Consider the following 18,878-nt stretch of genomic DNA (forward strand, 5'->3'; position numbering starts at 1 on the left):
TACCTACTATGTGCTTATAGCAGTGGCCTTCTATACATTATTTTAACTGAATAACATGAATACACCATCTCCAAAGAGAATATGTGATGACTACTTACATGTGCAAGGTATTCGCAGGCATATAAAGGTAAAAGGTCAAGGTGGCATCATTTCTATAGTCAGCACATACAGAGTAGAATAGAAATGCCCAGCGAGGTTTAGTGACTCTCAAGGACACACATCAGGTACCTCATAAGCCAATTTACCAAAATTCCTTTTACTTGAAAGGCAATTTGCTTGTATTATTTCCACAGAGGAAATAGCTGTGCCATAGAGTGACTCTAGCTCAGAGCTCTTTAGCATCCTCCAGAGCTAAAATACACAGCTCACAGGCAACAAGAAGTCGCCGAAAGCAGATAAAGTTATGTAAGCAAAAACAGCATGGCCCTGTTTCTAGTTAAATAGAGCTCTTGCCATTTTTGACTAGGTTTCTGATTTAATCTATCACCTATCCTGTGCAATTCTGAAATTCTTTTATGTTACTCCAAACTTTCAGTGAAGGTCTGTTATAGCCAGTAGCATTGTGTTTAGGGTATTGGAAGGAAGGGTTGCTGGTATCCTCTGTGAGCAAGAGTTCAAGAACAGATGAAATCATCTATAGAAACAGAGTAATGGTATGGACAGACAGGTAGGAAAATCATCATCTCTGGCGAGCTCAACGGGAATATTGGCTGGAGTGGGGAGGAGAGTGATTTCCTATATGAGATAGGTGGAGAAATCTGTTTTGTTCGCAGTATTAAAGAGGGGTCTCAGAAAGATTTAAGATTTGAGGATATCTGATTTATTACATAAATAAATAGACCTCATGAAAGTCAGCACAAAGAAAAGAGAAGACAGAAAGGGAGAGGGGGAATATGTTAGGAAAAATAGAGGAGAAATTTGCACAGATAAAAGAAGTTAGATAACAAGCATCAAGAAAGAGCCATAGGGTTCATCCCAGAAATGCAATGACATTCAACATTAGAATATCCATCAGAATAACTCATCATTTAAAAAAAAACAAAAGCCTGATCTTCAATACTGAATAGGTATTTTATAAAATTCAGTCAGCATTAATGCATTTCTTAAAAAGAACAAACTGAGAATCAAAAAAACAACAACAAAAAATGCATCTTTAACTTCATGAAACAGATGTACAAGGAACTTACATTCTTTATGCCTCAGATTCTGTGTTTGACAGTGAGGTTACAGCACTAGAGAAGTCACATAGCTTACAGACTACTGGGATACAGGTAAAGTAAGCAGATCAAGATAATGTAGCATGATAAGATGCTATCACAGGGAAATCAGAGTGCAATAGTGAAACAAAAGAAAGGCACCAGACCTGACTTTGTTGGAGTTAATTACCTCAATAGATGATAAATACCTATGATGAAATTAATATTGCCCAGTGTCTAACAGAATGCTGGGAACATTCTGCATGTCTTCAGAGGTTTCTTAAATAAATGAACAAATTAACAAAATGAACAATTATTAAATATCTGCCTTATATTCTTTTGGAATTCAGTTGCAAAAGTCTCAAAAAATTACAAGATGTATCATAGGTATGATATCTTCTAAAGAGTTCATGGGGGTACAATGCAAATACACACACACCATTGCACACACACAATCCTAAATACTCACGGGTACATGGGGTTTGTATTGGCCAGCTGGAGAGTGTGTGTTTTCACAGGTTCCACAGCTATTAACATATCTTGTTCTACGGCCATAGGAAGAACTGAGTATCCACAATAATCTATATGCTCTCCTGGGGGGGAAAAAAATTGTAAAAATTGCTAGCAGGTAAAACCAGAGTACTTCAAGTAAGCTAACTTACAGGAAATACTGTTGGCAAGCCAGGATATAATAGACAACAATAGCATCCTGGGCAAAAGGTGATTTTGTTTTATTTTTCCCCTGACAAACATCTGAGCCAGGAACTTCTGCTAACCCACGTATATTACTACTTGTATAATTTACAAGTATATTAGACTTCCTTAAATCTTCACAAGCTTTTTTCAACTTTCTAACTCATAAAGATCATCTCTAAATATGTGTGTGTGTGACTAGTTATGTGAATCACTGTTGCTCTTTATATTAACTTTTAAAATATGAACCACTGAAACCAGACACTTTCTCTTCTATTAACATGTGAGTACCATTCTCGTCCTTACTAATCAATGAGCTCACTGAAGATGAGGACTTTGCTTTATCTTTGTGACTTAAATTTCTACCAAATTAGATTAGCACCATTAAGCTGGGTTAAATCTGTTAGACACAACTAAATAAAGAAAAAGAAGGCAAGAAAAGAATAGCCTGCACTATTTTATATATAATAAACATAAGCAGGAAACAAACTATTCTCTTTTCCTTTTCATTCTAATTCCTCTAAGAATAGCCTGAAGGAGTTTTCTCCTATTATATTACATTGCTGTCTTCTAATTGCCATTTAAAACTAAGGTTGTTACTCATAAGATTTAAATACTCAATAACAATTTAAAAAAAAAAAACTATAAATGAGCTAAATAAGCTCATTTATATTTCCCAAGACTAGTTTTTATATCTGACCAAGTAAGAAGCACAAAGTGAATAAAAGACATTTCAACTGCAAAATTATAGTTTAAAATAATTGTGACTATGTATTCTTATAGGTTTTTGATTTTTTGTTCCAATGTTGATGTGTCCCTTAAAATGAGAGAATAAATTTGTGTCGTTTTATAGATTGGCAATGATAGAAAAGAGGTTTTCAAAGTTGTCTTCCTCCCCAGCCTCCTTCAAAAAGATAGTAAATCAAGACATAGAGTAGAAAATGCATATTTAAAAATAAGCAGAACTCCAGGGAGACACCAGATTCTGTTAAGAAGGTCAAATGACAGCTTTCTGAGAATAAGGGGACCCTCTATCAAAAATTAATAGAAACACTTCAGGTAAAGGGCAGGAAGGAGCAGGAGCTAGAACATGAGATAACAAGATGATTGCATTTTGAATATTTAACAAAAAATATAATGTTTTTAATAAAGACTGAGATTTGTTTCATCCAAGCACTGACAATATTAGAAACAATACCCATCCTTTTCTTAAGTCAGAAAATAGTAAATAAATTTACTGAAATAGGAATTACTAATCAGGAAATCCTTGGTTTGCACCCTTATCCCCCTAAGTGAAACATGGCTCCCCGCTGATGGCATGGTTTATGTCTTTTTAAAAAAAAAAAAGATTTGTTTGTATTTATGCATAGAAGAACTGGGTTGAAGGCCAGAGGTGCAGAGGGTGACAGGATTCACCAGAAATAGAGTGGGGAGCAGAACGGGCAGGTCTACTAAAGTACACTGCTGAGGGGAGCAGCAGGCAAGACAGAGGAGATCTGCTGTGCCATGTGGGTCACCTCCCTGGTCAGGAATCATTCCTGCTGCAGTTGCTGCAGATAGCTTCATAGTGCTGCTGAGACTTAACCCCCTTCTTTAACCAAGAAGGCCCAACATTGTTTATTCCTATCCTCTCATAGTAGTGAGCAATAGTTGACATCCTCTTCCCACTCAGCTGTTTCCAAGCCTTCTTCCTGTCCTAAATCTGAAATGTTCATTCCATATTCTCTGTTTCTTGACACTGCCACCTGTGGTTCTTTATACATGCTGCTCCTGTGCAGACCTTAACCACGTTGCTCCAGCCCCTCTCCATCCCAGGTCTGTAATACCCTAGATAACACTCAAGTAAAAACCAGTCCAAGGCCCCAGGATCCCAAGGCTTTGACCTCCAGGAAATGTCCTCTCCATTTTCTCCTCTCCTTCCATGATCTTGACAAATCCAGTAATGGCCCTAGACCTTATCAATTGAAACTCTATTACCTGTGAACCTTTAGTTCCAAATGTCATTCTTGACTAAAATCTCCATAACATTATTTCTCTTTCTTGTTTATTCCAAGTTTCCTATTTTTTCATTCTCAGTTTTTTCACTCTCTTCCTTAAAATTTTCTTCCTACCTTTTTTTAACCTACCCAATATAAATTCCAAGTTTCATTACCTCTCCGGTTCTCGTGCTGATATTTCCTTATATTAGTGTCAATCTCTTGTAATTTCCAAAACAAAAGCCCACAGATTAACACAGGCATCTAGATCAGAAGGGTCTGGGGAGAGGAGGTTGTAAATTAGTACTAAAAGTCTACAGTTTCCAGCTGTAACCAGATTTTAAGCTACCCCGCAGAACTTAGGTTTTTCCAGCCTTCTCTATCTCTCCAACCCTTTATAAGGCTATTTGCCTTTTCCTTAAACATCCAACTCCTCCAGCTCTCCCCCCACAAGAACTCCCTCAAGCTTATATAGCAAAATTATACATTTGCCTATATTAACTGCACCTTTTTCTTCCTTGACTTCTGTTAAAAGAGTCAAAGTGGCTTCCTTCTTATGCCTTGGGTACCAACCATCTTGCCTTCTCAGAAATTCTACTCCATCAGATACTTCCTTCTCAAATATCTTCAACCCCTCTCTCCCCAATAGCATCACTCGAATTCTCACTCCTCCCCTCACTATGCCATGCTAAACATATCCTATTTTTTAAATCCTCCATTACTTACTTCAAGATAAACTAAGAACTGCCTGTGTTGATAATAAAAGAAAGCAAAATCCTAGGTACATGTGAGTCCATTATATTATCCCAACTAATTTTTGTGTGTTTGCATTTTTCATGATAGTTTTCCTTTTAATATTCCTTTTGACTCTTGGATTTTTCTCAGTGCCCTATTTTTCTCAGTGCCCTATTTTCTCTTGATAAGTTCTGTACATTCTTCAGGTTGCCAAAAGTTTAAAGGCAAAGTATTCTTCTACTCTAATGAACAAATGTAAAACCATCAAAATTACCACAGTATAAAATTGTCACCTGCAGCACAGGAAAAATTTCATTTTTCATGAAAGCAGTATTAACAACTGGATTTCCACAAGTTTATATATTTTAAAAACAAATAGGCTTAATTAACATTAGTAATATGGATTGAAAAAGATGAAAGCAGATATCTTCCTGATACAGATGTGTATCTTGCTCTGGCAGATAAAGGGAGATATTCTATTGTTTCTTTTCTTCTGTGAAAAATTAAGAAAGAGGCCCTCCCAGGTGGTGCAAAAGGTTAGGACACAGTACTGCAAGCTGGCCACTGCCACTTCAGTGCGAGTTCGATCCCCAACCTGGAGGTGACCCACATGGGGCGGCAGACCTCTCCTGACCCGTCCACTGCTCCCCTCAGTAGTGTACTTCACTGATCTGCCCATTCTGCTCCCCACTCTGTTTCTAGTGAATCCTCTCACCACCCCTGCACCTCTGGCTTGTTCAGTATGAATAAATAAATAAATAAATCTTTGGGGGAAAAAAAGTAGCTTTAAAAAAGAAAGAAAGAAAAGAAAAATTAAGAAAGAGTGCATTAACAAAAATTTGGATCTTACCAAAGGAGGAAAAGATGAAGAAAATGAACTTTTGAAATACCTATTAAATTCACTCTTCCTGGTGCTCGAACATAAAACTTGGGAACAGAGCCAAACTTCGAGTTAAACATCTCCTTTAGCTTCAACAATCTAAAAACAAGAGGAGAATATTATAAAGCAGTCATATAATTTTAATACTCCATAAAATACACACATATTTCATATACCTATGACCTTTAATTATCCTTAAAAAAAAAAAACAAGAAAATAAAATCTTCTACTGATAAAACTCTCTGAAAGTCCTAGGATGAAATATTACTGTAACCTTCTATATGACACAAGGTAAATATAGTTAAATATAGCAGAATAAAAAGGTTTAGACTGATACACCCCACAGAAACTTATTTCCTTCGGTTATGAAGAATGCAACTTTGTGTATAATTTTTTCATATTCAGAAAAGAACCTGTTAATACTGAAAAAACAATACTGAAAAAACAAGTAGCGTGGGTAACTTATCAGCTTCTTAGGGATATGATAACAATAGACAACATACAGGGTGACTCAAAACAACAGAAATGTGCTACCTCACATTTCCTGAGGCGAGTGAGGCCACGTACCCCTGAAACCTGCAAGGGAGAATCCTTCCTCACCTCTTTCTAGTGTTCAGTGATATTGGTCAACCCTTGGTGTTCTTTGTCTGGCAGTTACAATCCCTGCCTCTGTCATCACATGTAGTTCCTCGTGTATCCCTATGTGTTTCAAGTTCTCCGATATCATAGAAGAGAGGCCAAGGGGAAAAATCTGCCAATTCATCAAGTTGCCTTCTCACGAGGACCCAGTCTTACTGGACCAGACCCACCCTACATGAGTAAAACCTCATTTTAACTCGATTATTTATGAAGAGATGTTAGTCTGAATAAAGTCACATTCTGAGGTGTCAGAGCAACATGAATTTGTGAGGGACACTTTTCATCCAGTACAGGTAGTCAAATGGAAACTAGATGGGCACCAGGAAGCTAAAATTCTAATTCCAATGGGGACTTCAATGTTTGGCAAATCCTCTTCTATGATATTGGAGAATGTGAACTAGGTAGCCCCCATAGGTCCCTTCCAGGACCAAAATTCTTAAAAGTAGCTGACTAATCTTGTACTATTAAATCATACTGAGTCAGTTCCATGAGTAGTCCCCACTTTTTGTAGTCCCACATGTGAGTATTGACATCAGTACAGCAAATAGTCCTTAAAGCTTTCCATATGCAAGACACTCATTAACTGATCTTAGGCAATAATTGTTTACAAGAAACAGAAAGGCACACCCCAAAATGCTCCAAAAAAGAAAGTTATTTTGATGAAGAAAGTTAAACTGAATATTCTTGGAAGTTATTTCATGTGGCCTGCAAAAATCACCAGAAACCCCATTTATATCGGTGTCTTTCTTCTCACTTTTTATATCTCATTATCTCATCCCTCCAAAAATATCACCTCCATTTCCTTCTAAGCAATGCTCTTCACACCCCATTTTGTCTTTGTCAGCACCTTAGCCTCAGCTTCTTTATACCTTCAATTTCCATGATACTCTGAGCTCAATTCTACAACACTTAGCAGTTTCTGTGTCCTACACTCTGATTAAGTCCTTATGCCCTTTAATCAAATTTTCAAAATGATAATCTAGTTGGCAGAGTCTAGGTCCAATATTGAATGTGACCTAATATTTATTTTTAGCAGACATTTAGTACAAACAAGGTCACTTGTTTACATTTCAAACATGGCCACCTGGGTGTACTCCTTCAGCAGAGGCTGTGGATGACAACAAAAGATGTCAGGAGGGGGACAGCAGCATATCACTCGGTCGATTTACTAGACCTCCAAGGAGACATTGATAATGGCTCCCTAAAGTTGAGCTCCCCAACTATCCTCTGAAATAAGAAAAATACTATACAAACTGTTCAAAGATATGATAAAACTATATCATATCTTTAGTATATCCAGAAAATAGAATGCACAACAGAAAGAATACTCAAACCACAGTGAACCACTAGAAAAATTAACTGAGTGGAAGAGAAAACAGGAGAGCATCCAAAACTAAGACCAATCTAAAATCACCAACACTTTTTTTTTAAGATTTTTTTAAATTTATTCATACAGATGTGTGGTACAGGCCAGAGATGCGGAGGGTAAGAGGATTCACCAGGGCGCAGAGTGGGGCGCAGAACAGGCAGATCAACAAAGTACACTGCTGAGGGGAGCAGCGGGCGGGTCAGAAGAGGTCTGACGCGCCGTGTGGATCTCCTCCCGGGCAGGCGGGGATCAAACTCATGCAGAAGTGGCTTAAGCTTCTTAGTGCAGTGCTTTAACCCGCTGCGCCACCAGGGAGGGCCTTATTTTTTTTTTTTAATATTTATTTATTTATGCTTACAGAACTGAGGTACAGGCCAGAGGATTAGTGGGTGAGAGGATTCACCAGAGACAGAGTGGGGAGCAGAACAGGCAGATCTACTGAAATACACTGCTGAGGGTAGCAGTGGGTGGGTCAGGAGAGGTCTGCCACACCATGTGGGTCAGCTCCTTGGCGGGGATCGAACTGATGTTGTGGTGGCTTCCAAGAGCTTCATAATGTGGTGCTTTTAACCCGTTGTGCCACCAGGGAGAGCCCATCACCACTTATTTTTTAACAAGAGTCATGAGACAAGAAAAGATGAAAACAGAATAAACTCACTGAGTGCTAGATAGGCTATAGAGAGAAACTAAAAGATATATTGAAAACCTTACAAAGCAACAATCTTTTTTCAGCCGTAGGATAGACATATACCCGGGTATTATTAAACCACTAAAAAATGTCTGTGGCCTGTACACTTGGTAGAACTGGGCTCACTTCTCTCTCTACCACATGATGAAATTCCTTGACCTCATATGACTTTATGGGAAATATATATCCTATGGAGATGTTGGAAAATTAAATAAGTAGTGTGGGAAAAGTGTCTAATCCAGGACTGGCATGAAGGGCTTGCTTTATATATGGTAGTTATTATTATTACCACTTCGTGCCTGGGCTTAGTATTGTTTCTGTGTGGCAATCACATCTATAAGCATCCACTGGAAGCAACAAGAGGAGCTAGGTAATTGTTTAGCTTGGGGTAGGGCTGGATATACTGTTAAAGCATTGTGGTGATTTTAATGATGCTGTTGACAAAGAGCAGGGCTCTCTGCCTCCCTTTTTCCATTTTATAGAAAGAGTTGAAACAAATTATGTTGTCAGAGTCTAGACAGAGTTATTTAAAATGTTCATGTTTTCAACAACCAAAAAAAAAAAAAAATGGACAAAGCAGACAGTAAAAGGTAAAATAAGAAAAGTAGCCTGTTTTCTTGAAGCATTAAAGAAATGTCAAGTATAAAGTTAAAATGATACAACAAAAATATAAATCTTCCTAAGCACCAAAGAATTTCAAATTTGCAAGAGCAAAAAAAGCATCTAATAAGAATGAACCTACCTCACTTATTAAAACAAAAAGATTTTCATGGCTCCAAAACCAAGACAACATTATTTTGTGTATACAAGATACAATGAAAAAAAAAAAATTTAGAAAGGGTAAAGGTATCTCAGGAAGATGGAAACAATAAAGCAGAGGTAGAAATCCTAATCAGACAATGCAGAGTGTGCAGAGTGTAATGCAAAGAACATTAAATAAGCATAGAAGGAAAATCCACAGTGCTGAAAGCCGTAACTCAAATTGCAGATAATAATTTAACTCAAATTGCAGATAATAATTAAGAACAGCACCCCCAAAAAAGGGCTCTCCCTGGTGGTGCAACTGGTTAAAACACTGCACTATGAAGTTAGCCCCAACAGGTTCAGCGGTTCAGCGCAAGTTAGATCCCCAGCATGGAGCGGCAGACCTCTCCTGACCCACCCGCTGCTCCCCTCAGGGTGTACTTCATCAATCTGCCTGTTCTGTTCCTGGCTCTGCCTCTGGTGAATCCTTTCACCACCAGTGCACCTCTGGCCTGTACCCCAGCTCTGTATACATAAATAAAATAAATCTTTAAATAAATAAGTAAAAACAACATTCTGAATTCAGTACAATAAAACCAGAAATCATTAACAAGATCAAGCAGGGTCTTAAAAGAAATAATTGTAGAACTACGGCAGGGAGAATACAATATAAACCTAGAATACCTTGTGCCAGGAAATAAGGGAATAGTCAGAAATAATAGCATGTTGGAGGACCCAGGCGCCCACATAAGACTCCTCCTGCTACCCAAATGTAAAACAATTTAAACATAAAAATAAAAGTAATGGTAACACATTATAACCCATAGACTAAAATGCTTGATATAAATGCAACCAGTAAGTAACTGAACTACATTTTTTTAAGTGTAGACAAATGGGGTGGAGTGATGAATTCTGGCCAAATAAAATAGAAAGAAAGGTCTGAGATGCTACATTCAGAAAAGTTCACGTAGGGTTATAAATACATCAAAAGAGGAAGGGGGAGAAGGTAGGTGGTAACCAAGTCCCAAATCTCACAGGGCCTTGTGTACCATTTTGAGGAATTTGGTTTTAAGAACATGGGGATGGACCTGAACAGATGTTTAAGGTTTAATTTCACACGAAAAAGTTCCCTGGTAGTGTATGGAAACTAGACCTTAGGAAAACAAAGCAGAGAAAAAGAAATCTGGGGAGAGTTTACAACTTAGAGGAAAATGCTTAGTACACACTAGTGGTGATGAAAATTAAGGTGATATTAAGAATGTCAAGTCTGTAGGAATCGGTGACCAGTGAGACGTGGGAAAGAGGGGAAGGCATAACTGCCAATTTTCTGGCTTATATTACTCCAGTAGCTTCACTTCGGAGCTAATGATATTTCTGCCTGCAAAATCACATACAGGCAAAATGCAAGTTTTGACAAATTTGAATCTTTATAAATTTGCCTTCATAAGTACTGAATACACGAACAAGGTGATGTGCCAACAGAAGAATTAGTCTCCTGACAAGTTTTATAAAGTGATTTTAAATTATCAAATTCTGTGTCATTTGTCCAGATTATCCCAAGAAGGTAGCCTATTCATGCTGTATTATAACTGCTCCATAATCAAGAAGCTTACAACATACCTACCTATGAAATTCAAATGTGTGGAATCTCTAAAAGGTAACAAGGAAAAAACGTTTCTCTTAGAAAGAACTGAAGTGTACAGTGTTTTTCTAAACTTCACACTTAGTCCTCTAATAATGAAGTAGTGTGGCTATAAATGGGTGAACAGCTATGGTTTTACCAGTCTGAGTTAGTCACCAGCAAGACTCCATCTCTTAAAATGTAGTCCCATAAGCTATGCACCCAAAGAGTATAATGCTTATTTTCAATAGGAAAATATAAACTTGTACAAAGGTCATATTATTTTTTTAAGATTTATTTATGCATACAGAACCTGGATACAGGCCAGAAGTGCAGGGGCGGGGATTCACCTGAGACAGAGTGGGGAGCAGAACAGGCAGATTGACAAAGTACACTGCTGAGAGGAGCAGTGGGCAGGTCAGGAGAGGTCTGCCATGCCATGTGGGTCAGCTCCCTGGCTGGGGATTGAACTTGTTCTGCAGTGGCTGTGATAGTTTCATAGTTCTGTGCTTTAACCTGTGGTGACACCAGGGAGGACCAAGATCACACTGTTAAGCAGCACTGGCACCATACAGTAAAGATATCACACAAGATGCTGAATCTCATGCTCTGAATGCTTTTTTTGACTTAAGATCTTGTTTTTTAGTAACAGTATTAGCAAAAGAACTTGAGAAACAAAAATATGATTGTAGTGAATGAAATGGATTTTTCTATAGGACTGATTCTCAGAGGACTTGAGGGTAATCATATAGCTAACTCCAGAGTTAAATGAATTAACATTTTAGGTGACAAGTGTATATTTAGTTTGCCACTATAAACCTTAGGTCAAATCTCCTATCACATCTGTTTCTCTATTTTCTCCTCCAAGTCATAGCATTCTGGAAATATTAAAAGATTACTATTTCTGTTTAATACTAATTTCATCATCAACATCATCCATAGATCCCAGCTACTAAACTTAAAAGGGTAGAGGAAGTTTTTCATCCTTTACAATGGTGATTTGTAGGAGATGCTCTAGACCTCACTTACCTCAAATATAAATTGGGGACAATAATTCATTGCAAAGGATTACTTTGAGGATTTTATAAACATGCAAAAATTATTAGTTGTAGTTGAGAATTTAATATATGTTAAAGACAGTATTTCTGCCACTGGGAGAGAAGGGGGAATTTTATTCCCTACTTAATTCATCCCAGCAAAATGAATTCCCCCAGGTCATAAATTCAAATATAGAAATTAAGCAATAAATATATTAGACATTTGAAAATAAAATCATGATGATGAACTTAAAAAATAGTACATGGCCAAAGCGTAAAATGAAGAACTTGTGAAGAGCAAACTAGTAAGCAAGAAGGTAAAACTTAGGGCAATAGAAATAAAGCCCAAAATTAAATTTAGAAAATAATAAAAACCAGAGATTTACATATTAAAGCATAATAGTACTCAGAGAAAATGTTCTAGCCTTCAGCAAATAAATGAAAAACGTATATAACACAAGAAATTAATAAAAAAGAAATTAGAACAAATGAATCAAAAGATAAAGCAGAATTTAATAAACCAGGATATAACAGAAACATTTCCATAAAAGGGAGGAGCCATGTTCCCTGCCCCTCTGAATCAGGGTTGGAGTTGAGCACTCAAATGAAGCCATATATATAACTTCAGGCAGGCTCAGAAGAACACTTGGAGAGATACAGGACCGAAAGAGACACACTGAGAGATACATGAGGAGACACACGTATGGAAAAAGGATTTCCTAGCTTCTCCTCTTTTGACGTGCACCAGGAACTTGAGAGACAATGAAGATGCATGGAGAAGAGATAGAGACTTATAAGCACACACTGGTGAAAGACAGCTCAGGAAACTGACAATGACAGACTTTGTCTTGATTTGGACTTTAGTTTTGCTGCTTTTGTCCCACTTGCTGGGCAATTCTGCCCCTTCCTATGGTTTCCCACCGGAAGGTACTTTAGATTTGTGGCAAGTTTTTATAACTTAGTGGCTCTGCTTCCAGCCAGCCCCATTAAGTGGGGTACTTACCTACAAGGGGATGGGTAATGTTGGGTGTTTCACTAGGAAATTAGATCCTTTCTTTTCTTTCTTCTATGCACACTAATTTATAAAAGTTCTTTCACATTGAAAATGCTTTGTACATAATAATGACTAAACCCCTTTAGAGCTTAGTTTGGGGGTCCTTGGGTACCCCTTGATCTGTGCAACAACAAGGGAAAAAATACCAGACCTGGCCAAAAAAAATTACAAAATGGTTCTTTGATAAAAACAATAATGCAGAAAACACTTTTTTCCTTACTATATAAAATAAGTATTAGAACTAATTTATTTGATCTATAAGAAAAATTAATCTAGAAAAAGGGTGATTTTCCAGCAAAATAAAAATTTATAGAAGCTAAAAATAAGCAGAAAAAGTACTCATAAAAATCTAATAATCTTAACAAGACCGAGGACATTTTAGGAATTAGTTATATCAGACCTTAAGAAAGATGATCCTTTGTTTTTACAAAGGGTTCTAACAACAGAAGCTGTGGAAAGTCTTGCCATTTCACTTTAATAGGGTATTATAACCCAGATACTAAAACTTAGAATAGTCACAAGGAACAAAGAATAAGCTATTCTCATTTGTGAAAAAAATAGAACTCATAAAAAAAAGGCTAAATTTAAATAGATTTAAATACAAATGACCAGCATTTTACCCAGGAATATGATGATAGCACCAGGAAATCTCTTGACATGCACTAGTCTAACCGAATAAAAAGAAAAAAACTATAACTTCAATGACATTCTCAAAATGTGCAAAAATGATGATCTAAATCAAATCATTCCTGAGTTTCTAATAAGGAAATATCTTTAATTTTATAAAGGCTATGTATAAAAAAACAACAAGCATCATATTTATTCACAAAATCTTGGAAATTTTCCCATTAATGCTTTCTCATTAAAGTTGGAATCAAAGGGTCTCCCATGTGGCCTGGGGGTTAGTTCTCAGCACTATCACCACTATGGCCTGAGCTCCATACCCAGCCAGAGAGCTAACCCATATATGATGCAGCAGACCTCTCCTGTCTCACCTGCTGCTCCCTTTGGCAGTATATTTTGCTGCCTAGTCATAAAAAAGCATTTCTGGGTCTTAATAAGATTTCAAATCTGCCTGTTCTGCTCCCTACACTGTCTACGAAGAATCTTCTTACTCCCTGCCCCAAACACACACACGAATACCCGTCCCTGGCCTATACCCCAATTCCTCTAAACAAAAAATATTAAAGTAAAAAAATAAAGTCAGAATCAACACAAGGGTGCTATTATTCAATATACTGCATAAAATAAATAATGTATACACAACAAAAGACATCATAAAGTTAAAGAACTAGGGCTAGACTAGGAATGACAAATATAAAACAACAGAAAATTTATATCCCAAATTAAATATATTTACACAAAAGAAATACATGTGTACATAAAGCTCCAAAAAACTAACTCTCTCTCTAAATATATATATATATACATATATATATATATAGGCAGCATTTTACAGTTTCATTTTACAGAGCCTATCAAAACTTTAAATACTCATTATCTATATTATCTATGACCCTGATTATATTTCTATGAATTAGACTAAAGAAACATTCTCAAAAAATGCTTAAAGATATATGTGCAAAGGATGTTTACTTAGATACTGTTTGCAAGGGTGAAAGGTGGAAACCTAAATATGTACTTTTGAAAACCAAAATTTATTTCAGTAAATGTGAAGATCTAACTGGCAGCATTCCATCTAGCAAACAGAACTTTCTCCTATGAGTTGTACATAACAGGAGTGTTCCATAGGTTGATAAAGGTAGGGTGAGGAGGTTATTAACAAAGGAAAAGTATTATTTCAGGCATTCTTTTCAGGATTCCTATCGGGGCAAAGAGAGGAAGTCTTATAAGGCAAATTTTCTCTCCAGTGCAAACAAGAAATTGCAAGTTGGTTTAAAATGCAGTCCTGGAAGGGGTAAAAAGTGCAATTAAGTTAGATATTAGAGGTATTTCTCTAATACTTACAGCTTCAAGTGAGCCATTTTTAAACAATTCTAATCTTTGAGTGGATAAACAATGAGTAGTATTCATATTATGAAATACTCTCAACCCTTAAAAAGAGTGAAATTAATTTATATGGAATAATATACCAGAATCTCTAAGAAATAATATTAAGTGAAAAAGTGACAGGAAAGCAAATATGATTCCATTTATGTGACTATAATAATTTTTAATAAAATGGTAGCAATAAATATAAGAATATAATGATATTATGAGGGTATATAGTATAAGGATAGAAACCAAATTTAATGAATAACTTGTAAGAAGGAAAGTAGGGACTGGCAGAACAAATAGGAATTAGAGACATAGCATGAGGAATGTTAGGATTTTCTGATTTACTGAATATATTTTTAAATAATCCAAATCTTTTACCTTAAAAACACATTCATGCAGGGCCCTCCCTGGTGGCATAACAGGTTAAAGCATTACATTATAAAGCTATCCACAGCCCCTGCAGCACAAGTTCGATCTCTGGCTGAGAAGGTGACCCACATGGCACAGCAGACCTCTCCTGACCAACCCACCGGCTGCTCCCCTCAGCAGTGTGTTTCAGTTAGTCTGCCTGTTCTGCTCCCCATCGTCTCTGGTAAATCCACTCACACACAACATTGGCAAATCTCAGTAAGTTAAAATATTATCAACTGTCACATCATAGTCATAACCCAGGAAGTAGGGAGAGCTTTAGGACTCAGTATTAAGAGAAAAGGTTAACAGGGTGGAATGTATATATATATATATATATATATATATATATAAAGGGGTTAAGGATTTGTTTGTGTGCTTGATAGCGCTCCATGAATAATTAGAAAAGGAGACTTTAAAAACACATTATCAGCTGGCAAGCAAGATCAAGAAAGAAGGGGTTCAAAGTTAATTAGGGCACGTGTGTAAAGCCTAGCAGAAAGAATGCACCACCTTCAGTAAGAAAAATAAATAAATAAAAGAAGGATCTGCACAAATGAAAACCACCCAAGCCCCGTAGGAGTCGAAATGGAAAGTAACAGGGGTGTGATCTTTCTTGAAAAGGCCAGCTTTCGGCCTTATAAACTCCCAAGGATTGTGTCCATTCCGGGGCAAAAGCAGCGTCCTAGTAAAGCAGCCAAATGCCCTGGACCCTCCCCACTCCTATCCAACCCGGGAGACCCCAAAGCGAGACATCTCCTCTCCCCCACCTGGGATGTTCTGCCACCTGGATTCGACGTGTGGCAGGGCCCTCTGTAGCCATATTTCGCTAGCTCCTTCTTTCTTCTGCACTTGCAACTGAAAAGTAACGCTCCCGAGGTAATCACGAGATATCTGCAATAGCAGCTCTTTCTTCCGGGGTACTCCGGCCCTCACCCTGCGGAAATCCTGCCGCTTCGCTGAGGTGGCTGCTTCCAGTCGGCCCCGCCTCCCGCCCCTCCTCCCCGGGCTCCTGGGATCGGTCCCCCACTAGCAGCTCTCAGGTACCACCACCTGGGTGCTCCGGCACCCGCGAGTCTCCGAAGCTCCTGCAGGGAGCACGTGCAAAGTGACTTAACAGTGTTTCTTATTGCACCTTATACCGTAGGTCTGAATACAAATTTATAACAAGACACCCAGAGCAACTTAAATTTATTTGTTAGGGCTTTGTTTTTGTTTTTAATAACCAACAACCACTACCCCAAATACTGAAATATTTAATTATTGCTTCTGATGTGGGATGTTTCGAAATCAGCTAGCATAAAATTCATGCATTACTTGGTTTAAACCTATCTGATTTATTTCCAGAACAGAGGCACTGGTTCCTAGAACACAATGGTGAGAAGGAAATACTGGTTTTTCAAACTCCAGGAACCCTTAGCATTCAGTTCAGATCTCTTCATTTTCCAGTTACCTATCGAAATCCCACATGCCACATCTCAAGAAGCACACCATACCCATTCCATCCCTCTATAATATGTCTGTTTTCTTTCCTTCACCGTTCTCCTAAGTTCTACATACTTATTTTCTTATGTATTTATTGTCTGCTTCACCACCTTCACCAAGAATACGACTACAAGGTAAAGGACGTGACGTTAGGAATTTCGTGTCAGTACATAGAACAGTACATAGTGCATAGTACATTTCAGAAAGAATGAATGAAAGGTGAAGTGACTTGCTAACCGGCAACAAAATGAACTAAAATTCAGGTCTAGGCCTTCCCTGGTGGCGCAACGGGTTAAAGCACTGCACTGAGAAGCTAAAGCCACTTCCGCATGAGTTCGATTCCCGCCTGCCCCGGAGGTGACCACAAGGCGTGGCAGACCTCTCCTGACCTGCCCGCTGCTCCCCTCAGCAGTGTACTTCCTCGATCTGCCTGTTCTGCTCCCCATTCTGTCTCTGGTGAAGCCTCTCGCCACCCCTGAGCCTCTGGCCTGTACCCCAGTTCTGTATGCACAAATAAATAAAATCTTTTAAAAAAAAATTCAGGTCTATTAACTATATCGAATGCACTTTGTACCTCTGAATACTGACACTAAACCTAGATTAAATCAGTTAGCAACACACTTTTCCAAGATTTCTAATTGAGGAAGTATGGGCCAATGAACCCAACACACTAGTAACATAACTCAAAGAGATTCAATAAATTGCCACTCCAGAATTTCTGTATGTATATGTTGGGGAAGAGAACGGGGAAATTAAAGCAAAGTGTGAACTGACAGTATATCAAAAGGTTGCTGCTCTTTGGCATGCTCTTGGATTATTGCCCACTGCAAATGGAACTTGATGGAAACAAAGTTTACTTGGTTTAGGATTATTTTCTCACTATTATTTCAATCCCTCATCACTTTCAAATGAAACAATAATATGTGTGTATGTTTATATATATTTATATATGCAATATATATATATTTGAATTCCAATAAATCCATGTATGATGCTTTTTGTGAGATCTTTAATAAGGAGAAACACCATTGCCTCTTCTCTAGTTTTAAATAGGGGAGAAAATCTATGTAAGAAGATGTGGAGTTTTGGGGAGCATGAGTAAATATGATATGTTCTAATATGTCATTTTATGGTCACTAAAAATCTAAATTTTAAAGCTTTGAAAATGTTGGTTTTTCAAATGCAAGTATCAAACAAACTTATGGTTAATAGTATAAAGAAATGAACAATGGCTGAAAATTTTTTCATAAAAGAATATTTCCTAGTGTATTTGATGAACAACTATTAACTCTGCTTAATGAACCCTGATGGCTATGTTAATTGGATCATGGATGCATTTCAAAACTGCCCCTTTTGAAATTACTGGCCCAAAGTAGAACAGATCAGAATTAAAATCCAGATCCCTAGATTTCTAGCCCAGAGATTATTTTACTTCTGAGTGTGTTACATTTGATGAGACCTTAGTAAAGTAGCTTACAGACAAATTCAGGAAACATGCTAGGGATACAAAAATAAATGTTAAAAATTCTTGCTCTTATGATAGAAAATTAAAATGTAAATAAATGAATTAGTTATAAAACATTAATTCAAACTCTGCATATATCAATAAAACAAAACCAGATAAGCCAAAATTTATATTAACTTGATTTTGAAAATAGAAGTTTGTATTTCAAGCTTATAGTATACATTAGACTGACTAAATGCAGATAACTTGCCCAAATTTAACACTATATGTTGTTTCTTTTTATTTTCTTGACCTAAAAATTAACTATAGTACCAAGGATGTTCAAATATGACAGTACTTATTTCATCTGATTTTTTCATAATTATCTAATATTGTGCATCTCAAAAAGGAGTTATGATTATTATCATAAGCAATTTTTTCTTTATTTATAATACATTTGTAAATGATCAGCATAATTCAAGTATTTATTTTTCTATGAAAACAATTGGGATATTAAAAGCAACCCAAAAATACCTATAACATTCAAGTGTTTTGCATTCTAGAGAGAAAAAGGTTTTAAATATTTTTATTTTCAGTTCAACCCATAAAAGTAAATCTAAGTCAGAATACAGCAGTAATCCTAATGATTCATCCAGAATCTAGAACCCTGAGGCCTCAAACTAAGTCCTTAATTAAGGGTGGGGACAACAGACAGATAGAAAAAAAGGTACATATTCTGACAAGTAGGCAAAAACTGGGGAGATGAGGAAAATTTTTGGCTTAAAAGGAGTCAAAAGAGGAAAACATGAGTCTCTGAAAGCTGAAGCAACTTCTAGTAAATAGTAGAAGGCTTTGTGTTAAACAGCAGGTCTCCATAATAAAAGGTGGTTCCATGGGGAATTGCAAAGGGG

At 37.0% G+C, this 18,878-nt stretch overlaps 1 protein-coding gene across 2 annotated transcripts in view; it reads right to left on the reverse strand.

Moving 5' to 3' along the window:
• Positions 1–18,878, reverse strand: part of GALK2 (galactokinase 2) — a 110,212-nt gene that overhangs the window by 87,952 nt on the left and 3,382 nt on the right. The window contains exons 1-3 of one of the 2 annotated variants that reach the window (XM_004687812.2): positions 15,809–15,946; positions 5,491–5,579; positions 1,666–1,789 (exon numbers count right to left, since the gene is read on the reverse strand). In XM_004687812.2, the coding sequence (XP_004687869.1) occupies positions 1,666–1,789; positions 5,491–5,579; positions 15,809–15,861 (266 nt within the window). In that variant the 5' untranslated portion in view covers positions 15,862–15,946. Of the gene's footprint in view, positions 1–1,665; positions 1,790–5,490; positions 5,580–15,808; positions 15,947–18,878 lie in introns of those variants that run through there. The other variant, XM_004687813.2, reaches the window with a different exon arrangement.

Source organism: Condylura cristata, unplaced genomic scaffold (genome assembly GCF_000260355.1).
Source record: "Condylura cristata isolate star-nosed mole 26May11 unplaced genomic scaffold, ConCri1.0 scaffold00023, whole genome shotgun sequence".
Lineage (NCBI taxonomy): Eukaryota > Metazoa > Chordata > Mammalia > Eulipotyphla > Talpidae > Condylura > Condylura cristata.